The sequence below is a fragment of the Protobothrops mucrosquamatus genome, unplaced genomic scaffold (assembly GCF_001527695.2).
Source record: "Protobothrops mucrosquamatus isolate PMUCROS unplaced genomic scaffold, P.Mucros_1.0 scaffold1725, whole genome shotgun sequence".
Lineage (NCBI taxonomy): Eukaryota > Metazoa > Chordata > Lepidosauria > Squamata > Viperidae > Protobothrops > Protobothrops mucrosquamatus.
Window position 1 is genome coordinate 122,000 of NW_015387872.1, and position 11,046 is coordinate 133,045.

An 11,046-nucleotide genomic window follows, 5' to 3' on the forward strand; every position below is an offset into this window, starting at 1 on the left:
GGGAAGGGAGGTACCTTTTGCAATAATATTCCAGACTGTTACATCATCAACAAGGCCAGGAACCACCTGAGAAAGCTAGTCCTTTTGCCCAGAAGCCAAGTGGGGTGTGGTGAGATAGTCTTTGAGCTTAGCAAGGAAGAAAGCACGGGCCAGGCAGAGGCTGCAGGACAGCAGTTCAATGGCTAAATGAGTCTGCCAAACCATTTGGACTAGAGTCAGTTTTACAGTTCTGAATGACTTTGGCAAAAAAAAATAATTCTCTTGAGAACCACCCAGTATTGACTTTTTAGTACTTGAAATATAGTTTTGTAGTACTGTTGCACTGGCTAAGCAACATGAGTTTTCTTGTATTTTAAATTTTCCTTTTTCAAATGTATTGCCAATGATTTGCCATAAGTCTTAACCTTCAAGAAAAGCCTCCCTTTTAGGAACCATAACGGGCAGGAAAGCATTCCATACGTTGTAGATAAAAGTTTCCTTTTCATCTATTTTCAAGCCTCTGTGAACAAAGCAAATATTCAAGGCAATAGACACACTAAAGAAGCTTTCCAGAATGGGGCAGTTGTGATTGGCATGTACATATTAATAACAATCATCCCTACCGACCCTCTTACACCAAAACCATGTACACCTCAAGGAGGACCTAAATCACAATGCCTTGCACAAACTGTCATAAAATTACAGCTGCATGAGACTGGTCCCGTCTTCATCTTGTCAGAGGTCATAAAAATAGTAGGACCGATAAAAAGTATTAAAAAGACACATGAAATATCAGCAGAATCAGTGGGAAATCTGAAGGACACCCGTTTGTGAAAATGCATTATCCAGGAAGATGTCTCTGCAGAAATCGTGCATCCCATCTCCCTTGCTACCAAGTTAAAGTGATCTTGGAAATCAGTGCCCAGGAGCCAAAACAGAATGGACATGCCCTCAGCATCATGGTAGCCAATAGGTGTTAGCAGACAGCAAACCCTACCATGGCAGAAACCCAAGGTTGAGCGAGAGAGAGAGCCAGATTGTATCCAAGGTAAAATGTGTGTCACAATGGCCTCATTTAAAACGGTCACTCTTCAGAGCTTTGGGGGGGGGGGGGCTGTTGGTTGGGAAATTGCATTAGGCATGAACTGCTACTCTATGTATTCTTGTGGCCCTGAGGTCAAACAACAAGAGGTCAAGATTCTTGGGCTGAGCCCTAACTGTTTCCTTAGAGCTGAAGCAACAGTTGAAATGTTTCAGGCATTGTTCTGACAAACCAGCTGTTTGAAGGAATGCTGTTAGGATTGAAAATTCCCAGGAGAGCTTTGCTTTCATCTTGAAGCACACTCCATTTTTCATTTTATGCATGGCCCTTTTTGTTCCTACTTCTGATCTTGTTTTTTGTCTCCTGCTTGAGAGAGCTTCAAAATCCAAAAGTACTTTAAAAAGCTACCTGCTTTTCAGAATTTGCCACTTAAGGCCTTCCTTTATATTTCACTGGGCCCTGAAAGTTTATTTATTATTTATTAGATCAGAGGTGAGGAACCAGTGCTTTAGATGCTGGAACTCACACACGTCATACAATCCGCCTTGCCTACCCTACAAAGTTCCATTCAAAAGAGGTGCCGGAACTCCGTTCTGGGCATTCTATGACAAAAAAAAGCCCTGTGAGGAACAATGGCCCTTTTATGACTTGTGGACTTCAACTCCCAGAATTCTTGAGCTAGCATGGCTGAGAGTTGAAGTCCACAAGTCATAAAAGGGCCATCGTATTAGATTTTTACCTTGACTTTATTACTTTATGTAAGTCAAGGCAGCAAAGATACATAATACTTCTTCTTCCTCCTCCTATTTTCCCCACAACAACAACGCTATGAGGTGGGTTGGGCTGAGAGAGAGTGACTGACCCAAGGTAACCCAGCCTGCTTTTGTACCTAAGGCAGAACTAGAACTCACAGTGTCCTGTTTCTATGCCAGCACTGTCAACACTAGACCATACCTGATTCTCCATCCCTGTGGAACGGACACTTCCTAAACATCCTTGTCTAAAGGGAGGACTTTCCTTCCTTTCAGAGAACGGTGGCAAATATCTGAGTAAGTCTCACTTCCAATCTTTTGAAAGAGTGTTATGAACCACCACACCTGGATGCCTGTGAGTAAAAGGAGAAACCTAGAAGGGTTTTTGTCTGTGTATGAATTATCCAGAAGCAGCAGGAGCAGAAACCATAAAGGTAACCAAAGTCAACACAAGACATTTGGCTATTTGAAATAAGTCAGGAACTGTTGCCTTTCATCCCCTCACTGATGGTCAGGTGCAAACTAGCCAGGATATTTTCCCAGATTCGGTAGAAAATCCCATATTTCTCTTTTTTAGAATAGAATAGAGCTGGAAGGGACCTTGGAGGTCTTCTAGTCCAGTCCCCTGCTCAAGCAGGAGAACCTATACCATTACAGATAAGTGACTGTCTAGCCTCTTCTTAAAGACTTCCAGTGATGGAGCACCCACAATTTCTGAAGGCAAGCTGTTTCACTGGTTAATTATCCTCACTGTTAGGAAGTTTCTCCTTAATTCCAGGTTGCTTCCCTCTTTGATTAGTTTCCAACCATTGTTTCTTGCCCTGCCCTCTGGTGTTTTGGAGAATAATTTTAATCCCTCTTCTTTGTGGCAGTCACTCAAGTACTGGAATACTGCTATCATGTTACCCCTATTTCTTCTTTTCTTTAGACTAGCCAAACCCAAGTTCTGCAGTCATTCTTTGTATGTTTTAGTCTCCTGGCCTTTGATCATCTTAGTTGCTCTTTTCTGAACTTTTTCCAAAGTCTCAACATCCTTTTTGTAGTATGGTGACCAAAATTGGTTGCAGTATTCCAGGTGTGGTTTTACTAGGGTTTTATAAAGCGGTACTAATACTTCGTGTGATTTTGATTCTATGCCTCTGTTTATACAACCCAGGATTGTATTAGCTTTTTTGGCTGTTGCTGCACACTGCTGGATCATATTCAAGTAATCATCCATTAGGACTTCAAGGTCCCGCTCACAACCACTATTTTTGAGCCAGGTCTTGCCTAATCTGTACTTAAACCTTTGATTTTTCCCTCCTAAATGTAAAACTTTGCTTTTCTCCTCATTATAATTCATTTTATTGGATAGGGTCCATTGTTCAAGTTTGTCAAGATCTTTTTGGATCCTGAGCTTGTCTTCCGGGGAGTTGACTATTCCTGCCAGTTTAGTGTCATCTGCCAATTTGATGAGTTCCCCTTCTATTCCCTCATCTAAGTCATTTATGAAGATATTGAAGAGTACTGGGCCTAAGAGGGAGCCTTTTTTGCACAGTACAAATACAATAACACGATAAATAGTGATTTGCTACCCTTTCAGGATGCTTAATGCATCCTGCTTGATGTGATTATCTCAGTTCACCTCATGATAGGGCCAAACCTTGAGTTGATAGTCCTTACCAATCCCATAGCCATTCCACTATTAAAGTATCATAAATATTTTCAGCTACCTCTTTGGGCTGAAGAGAGAGTTTTTATTATTTGCTCTTCATTGTTTGTACACAACAAGGGTATCTGGCACCTTCTATCTCATTGTGCCATTCTTTCAGAACAGAGAGTTGGAATCCTGATATTTTTTTCTACATAAAATATAGAACTATTATAGACAGATAATCCATTGACTGACTTTTTCTTCATATTTCTTAGATTACAGATTTACATGTAGCCTTGTGAAGAAAAGCCACAAGAGCCTCTGCTTGGTCACCAGTTGCATAGAGCATGCTTCGACATCTCGCTAACCTCATACCCGTTACATTGCTGGCTGGGATGCAAAATTCCTCTTCTTGCCTATCACCTATTTGCCAACTGCAATAACAGATTACATATATACCTTTGTTTTTCCAAAGCCAGCACAAGCAGTGTAGATTCCATTCTGGAAAATGTACAGGTAGTCCTCAACTTACAATTGAGCCCAAAATTTCCATTGCTAAGCAGGGCAGTTGTTAAGTGAGTTATGCCCCATTTTACAACCAATTTTGGCACAGTTCTTAAGTGAAACACTGCATTTGTTAAGTGTATCATGCGGTCATTAAGCAAATGTGGCTTCCTCTATTGATTGTGCTTGTCGAAAGCCTGCAAGGAAGCCTACAAATGGTGATCACCTGATCAGAGGACAACGCAACTATCATAAATACATGCCAGTTGCCAAGCACCCACATTCTAATCATGTGACCATCGGAATTCTGCAATGATACTAAGTGTGAAAACTGATCATAAGTCATTTTTTTCAGGGCCATTGTAACTTTGAAGGGTCATTAAATAGATGGCTGTAAGTTGAGGACTATCTATATTACAATTGTCCAAATGAGCAATCAGACTGTTCGGTTGCAGACCATTTCATCAATACAAGAATAATGCATATTTCCAACTTTATTGCTTGAGAACAAAAAGTCTTCAATCTTTGAGGTAAAGGAACAGAAATATTTGCAAAAGTTGTTTCCTACCCTCTTGTTTACTTTTAAAACAAGAGGGTAGGGAGGCATTTATCTAGCATGCTTTCATTTGAATTTCTTAGATGGTGTTGGAGTAGATGGCCTAAATGGCTGATGTGATTCTAGGAAGCAAGGTACATTTGGAAATATGCCAGATCTGGCAATAGTAGTAGTAGTAGTAGTAGTAGTAGTAGTAGTAGTAGTAGTAGTAGTAGTAGTAGTAGTAATAGTAATAGTAGTAGTAGTAGTAGTAGTAGTAGTAGTAGTAGTAGTAGTGATGATGATGATGATGATGATGATGATGATGATGATGATGATGATGATGGAAGGGATCTTGGAGGTCATCTAGTCCAACCCCTGCTCAGACAGGAAACCCTATACCATTTCAGACAAATGGCTGTCCAGTCTCTTCTTAAAAACTTCCAGTTTTGGAGCATTCACAGCTTCTGAAAGCAGGTTGTTCCACTGACTAATTGTTCTAACTGTCAGAAAATTCTTCCTTAGTTCTAGATTGCTTCTCTCTTTGTTTAGTTTCCATCCGTTGCTTCTTGTCCTGCCTTTAGGTGCTTTGGAGAATAGCTTGACTCCCTCTTCTTTGTGGCACCCCTGAGATATTGGAACACTGCTATCATATCACCCCTCTTCCTTCTTTTCATTAGACTCACTAGACATACCCAATTTCAGCAACCGTTCCTTATATGTTTTAGCCTCCGGTTCCCTGATCATCTTTGTTGCTCTTTGTTGGCCTTCTCATCAACAAGGCCTGAGAAACCAAGTCCATTTGCCCAGAAGCAAAGTGGGTATGTAGTGAGATCATCTTTGAATTTAGCAAGCAAGAAAGCATGAGCTAGAAATTAGTCTGCCAAACAATTTGGGCTGCAGTTAGTTGTACAGTTCTGAGTGACCTTCCTTTTAGTTTCCTTATTTTTCTGGGAATACTGCAGATCTGATTGGTGGGATAAGTCACATTATTTTCAGTCTTTGATTTTGCTCAGTTTTGTCTTCATGCCTTTCCCCACAGCTGAATTTAAGTGCTCTCCACCCATTCTAAACTCAGCAAAAAAAAAAAAACCCCACAAAAAACAAAACCCATATACCAGCATAAAAATTGCAGCCCTCATTTACTCATCCCCATCCTATCACCTTCATTTCCAGTCACTGAAGTCCCTGATTTTGCTTCATGGGAATACAGTAGGTGACAAACAAATATTATACATATTGAGGCTGCCTTTAAATAATGTCCAGATGAGAGGGAAAATCCTGACTGGATTACTGCAATCCAATCTACGTGGGTTTGCCCTGAAAAATCATCCATAAATTGCAACCATTGCAGAATACAGCCACACATACCTTTTTGCCTAACTCTCTGTTAAAATTTGTCCAAGTTACACTGCTATTGTGTGAACTACAGTGACTCTCTGTTGCTTCCGGGTGCAATTCAAGGTGCTGCTCATCACCTTTAAACTATACATGGTGCAGGGCTAGATTAATTGTGAGATTGTCTTTCTCCATGAATATCTGCCTGTCCCACTAGGCAGTTAGGATGGTGGCACTCCAGATCCCTCCCCTTTAATGCTCTCATCTTGATGAGGTATCAGAGAGATTCAGTCTCTGTAGCTACCCCATCTTTCAAAACAGACTCCTGCCAGAGGTTTGGGGGATTCCTACCCTTTTAGTCTTCTAAAAGGCCATGAAGATCTGGATCTTTCCTCAAGCACTGAGCTAGGAAGTTGGTTGAATCAGGCACTTAATAACTTGGTTGGTCTGGTGCTTGGTTCTATTCTATCATTTTTATTGATTGTTGTGAATGATTTAGGATCATTATGTGAGATAGGCTACCATTTAAGTTCTTTAAATAAATAACATAAAAACGCTACTTCAGCACTGGCACCCTAAGAATATCTTACAGCTGTCCCAGTAAGAAGATAGCGATAAGATATTCTTAATTGGAAGGATGAGTAATCACAATAGAATACTAAATAAATTCAGAAACACCTCATAGGGATGAGTTTCATCCTGGGCCAGTTTGGGAATATTTGTTGTATATTCTATTCACAACATAACATGACATGGTCTTTAAAAAAGGCAATTAGTAAGTGGGGACTACCTATAAATGTTTTTCATGGAATTAAAAAAATAATACTCTGTCCAGAGCAAGATGTGGGAGGAGGGGGATTCTGGAATAGAGATTGCATCAGGCAAAACTGAAGTGGGGGGTTGGGGTTGAAATAGTGTCAGAGAAGGGTGGATGTTGGATGGCAGGCAACAGGGGTTTATTTTACCAGTATGTTGTTGAAGTATGTTGGTCAGAGGAAGGTTTAGTAGGTCTCTGGATACTGCAGGAATTCTTAAGCAATAGGGAAGGAGTGGCTGGCTGAGGTTTCCAAAATGGCTTGATCAGCAACTTAAGCATACCTACTGTACACTTTGCTTTCTGCCTGATGATCAGTATCTCACATTGTGCCAGCTTCTGATTTCACCTGAAATTACTGGATTGCATCCCCATGTTCTTTAGATAGCTTTGTTCTTTGTTTGTCCTTGCTCATTTTCCTGTTTTTCTCTTTTCTTCTCTCCCTTGATGGCTTGTCGAGTTAACTGACTACAGATGGAGTCCATAACATTTACACCATTTTTGTACTGGCCCCCATACATTGCCCCCAGATGTCTGTGAACCTCCAACCCTCGTGGATTTTACAAGATCATTAAAGACACTTTTATTTCACTAGGTCTTCGATGCCAGCTAAATCTTTATTGGCACTCACCTAAGGAAGATTAATTTATTGTCATTTTTTTATTATTTTGATTTATTCTATTGTTGCCTATAGAATTTTAACTCTTGTACCCACTCAAGAGTGTTTTGAACTGCATTGTCTATAAAAACTGTAAATACCTAAATAACTCAGGTCATTCTCACATACCATTACAGGACCCAGCTATCTGTCATCCCCATGGAAGCCTTGGTTAACCAGGATAGACGTGAGTGTAATATACAAGTGGCAAAGCTCAATCACCCAATAACCTTGTCGACTTCGTGAGGAATAACTAGATTGAACCAGGCCAAAATAACCACATAAGATTTAGCCACGATTATCTCCACAAAACCAGTACAACTTGAGTCAAACACTGAGAAGATCTGAGCAAATGTTTGGCAGATGCTTTGCATAATCCTCAGAACATCCTGCAAATTTCAGTGCAACTGTTTCTTATTTTCTGAAATGGGATGGTCAGGCAATTGTCAGTGGATGCAATAAGTATGTTTCATCACCTCTCAGGCACAAGAAACTAGGGCGAAATGGACCTTTTTATTGCTGCAATGCCTCCATAGTTGACGAAATGGACCTTTTTATTGCTGCAATGCCTCCTGATTCTCACCAGACTGATTTCATTCTCTTAGGAACAGTCAGGTAAGACTTCAGGGACTCTATGGGAGGTAAGGCCTGCACTCCTTTTGCTGTGCAAGGACTCTAAATCCAGCCCCCTCTTCACATCTCCCCTCGCTTCAGCTGGAGATTCCACCATGCCACCCTTATTACCACCATGTAGCCCTTAATAGGAGTTCTTCATCTGTGCTTGGTCAGACTCACTCTTTGACTTCCTCCCGTGGTGCTCTAGGTATCTCTTATGCTACTTCATCTCCTGTAGTCTTTCCGAAAATGAGTAGACCCTCTGGGTTCCACGTACGTGGAGAATCCGCATAGGTGTATCCCAATCCAAGGCTGCTATTTGCTCATTCCAAGCAGCAACTAAAACGTCAGCCAAACTTATCTTATTCACGTGTTACTAATTTAACAACTGCAGTGATTCACTTAACAACTGTGGCAAGAAAGGTCGTAAAATGGGGCAAAATTCACTTAACAACTCTCTCACTTAGCAACAGAAATTTTGGGGTCAATTGCAGTCATAGGTGGAGGACTACCTCCTGTACACGTGTTTAGGCTACTGTTACAGGGTCTGCCTTTATGTGGTTTGTTCTACTTTCATAATTATAATCTGAAACATTTTGAGGCTTTTCAATGTATTTTTTTTTTATTCTTTTAACAACTATCTTCTCTTGCAGCCATCCTCATATCAGGCTACCAGAATGTAAACACACACAAATACACATATAGTAATGCATGGACAGCATGTGTGGGTAAGGGAAGATACTAGTAAGTTGCTATTTTTGCGAAGAAAGGATAAAAGGATATTCATTAATTAATGGACCATTGGAAGTTCAGAGGCAGAATATTGGTAACTGAATAGGTTTAGAAGAGAAACTTCGAACAATGATTAGCTTGCATTCTCTGACCTTGGCTAGTTTGGATGAAGAAAGTGAGAACTACAATTAGCTGAAGATATTCTCAGCAGGCTCCAGACCAGACACACACACAAAGCTACGGATGCCAGTATGCCTAAAACATTGGAGATCTGCAAATGGTGAAGATAAGGGGGTCTTGTGAAAGACTGACACTGGCATACTTTTAACTGCATGTGTTGGCCAAATGTGGCAGTTGGAATAGACTTCCTTCCTCCCAACTTTTCCACCCCATTCTTTTACAGAGCCTGAGCAGGTTTAGGATAAGATCGAGTCAGCACAAAATCTGCGATGGAAGTGGGCAAATAAGAGAGAGGAACAAAGATCCACCGGGAGTCCCAGCCAGCAGAATAGCGTGTATAGGGGTATTTGGATATCAAAGCATGCTCCATACAGTCAGTCACCTTGTAGAGATCTGTGCAGCAACGAGTTGCCAGTTGGTCTTTGATCGCCTCACGAACTGTTTTGAGAGAGAAAGAGAGAGAGAAAGAGAAAGAGAGAGAGGAGAGAGAGAGAGAGAAAAAGGAGAGAGAGCAAGTGGAAGGAAAAGAAAGGAAGTCAGTATGGAGATGTGGGGTCCAAAATACTAAAGAGAATATAAATCAGTGGTTCTCAACCTTTTGAATGCCGTGACCCCAACTGGTCGTAAGTCGAGGACTAAACTGGTCGTAAGTCGAGGACTAAACCGGTCGTAAGTCGAGGACTACCCAACCGGTCGTAAGTCGAGGACTTTCCCTGCCCGGGAGCGCCGCGCATGTGTGGTTCCGCCCCCTGCGCCGGCCGAGGCGTAGCTGGCAAGCGGCAGAGACAGAGCAGGCCGACCACCAGCTGGCCCAGCCCAAGGGAGGTAAGGCACCCGCTGAAAAAGGGGGGAAAAAATGGCGGACAAAAAAAATGGCGGACAGCCTTGCTTGGCGACCCCCATGAAATGGTCGATCGACCCCAAATGGGGTCCCGACCCACAGGTTGAGAACCACTGATATAAATAAATAAAGCAGCCTCCATAATACTACATGAATGAAACAGTAATAACGTTTAACTTTAAGGACAACTTTCTCTGACTCTCAAACAACTAAGACGGGAAAAGTCAGTCTCTCCCCAGAGTTATTACAAAAATCAAAGCACAGGTAAGCTCCATGAGCTCTGTTATTACACCTCAGCATGGAAAAGCATAATTGTGTTTTAGAAGAGGACTTTCAGACCAGGAGAAAAGTCCAGCCTATGAGTGTCCCAATTGGTGCCTTGAAATCAGGGGTTAGGACACTGAGAAATTCAAAGACATTCTTGGCTGACTCTCCAGGCTGTATTACTTCCTCATCCAATAGCCCGGAAGAATTTGCCTCACCACAGCTTTATAAAGCATCTGGAAATTAAGACTATTTAAAAAATCCCCTCCAGATTTCAACCCATTCATCCACTTTGGCCACCATAATGTCTGGGACTTCTGTCCAGAACTGAGTGAACATGGCCTCTGATTGGTGGATTCCTGTACTTCTTCCTCCAAGTGCACACCTAAGTGCCAATTGCTTTCCGTGCTGTGGGCAGGACACTTCTTTTTATAACCAGACAAAAAATGGACAACCTTAGATCAAAGATGCTGATACAGCTGAGCACTGGCACCCAACCAAGTCCAAAAAATGGACTTCAATGCATGTGACAAAAGGGTGGTCTTCCACCACCCGTATGATGGGTGCTATTGAAGCTGAGCAACAGTCCCTCCCAGCTTCTGATTCCTGGTAAGCTTCTCCCGATTAGCCTGCAAGCCCACGTAAAGACTCACATGCATCGAAGTAAGGCTGGCCATAGCTTTCTTTGATTTCCTCTGGGGCTTTGATCCATTGTTGCTCCAGGCTCTCAAGATTTTTTTGGATATCAGTCATGGATGTGCGGAAATAGCCTGGCTCGATTATGGCTACTTTCACCCCAAATGAGTGGATCTCACGCCTAGAAAGAAATTATCAGTTCAGAGTTACTACCTGGGGGTGCTACTTCTTCCTTTGCAGAGCAGGAGAGATTTCAAGAAATCTGATCATTTTCAATCTGGTGAGAAAATACCATTTCTACATCAATCCTGCCATGGAAATTTATTTATTTATTTTATTTATTTATTTATTTCATTTATACCCCGCCCTTCTCCCGGAGGACTCAGGGCGGCTTACAGCCAGTTTAAAACAATCCCACATAAATACCAAATACAAATCTAAAATAATTAAAAATAAATATTTGAATTGGCCGCTCTATTAAAATTTTGTTAAAACCAATTAAAATACCCCCTAGGCCAGTCCT

General features: G+C 41.5%; 2 protein-coding genes across 4 annotated transcripts in view; one reads left to right on the top strand and one right to left on the bottom strand.

Moving 5' to 3' along the window:
- LOC107293731 (retinol dehydrogenase 7-like) overlaps window positions 1–3,899 on the top strand; it is a 19,970-nt gene extending 16,071 nt beyond the window's left edge. The window contains exon 5 of the mRNA XM_029285451.1: window positions 3,779–3,899. Coding sequence (XP_029141284.1) covers window positions 3,779–3,899 — 121 coding nt within the window. The remainder of the gene's footprint in view (window positions 1–3,778) is intronic.
- A 5,100-nt stretch (window positions 3,900–8,999) lies between these two features.
- The window catches only part of LOC107293735 (17-beta-hydroxysteroid dehydrogenase type 6-like), a 4,941-nt gene continuing 2,894 nt past the window's right edge, over window positions 9,000–11,046 (bottom strand). The window contains exons 3-4 of one of the 3 annotated variants that reach the window (XM_015822896.1): window positions 10,541–10,704; window positions 9,000–9,220 (exon numbers count right to left, since the gene is read on the bottom strand). In XM_015822896.1, coding sequence (XP_015678382.1) covers window positions 9,000–9,220; window positions 10,541–10,704 — 385 coding nt within the window. Of the gene's footprint in view, window positions 9,221–10,528; window positions 10,705–11,046 lie in introns of all 3 variants that reach the window. The other 2 variants (XM_015822897.1, XM_015822895.1) reach the window with 2 other exon arrangements.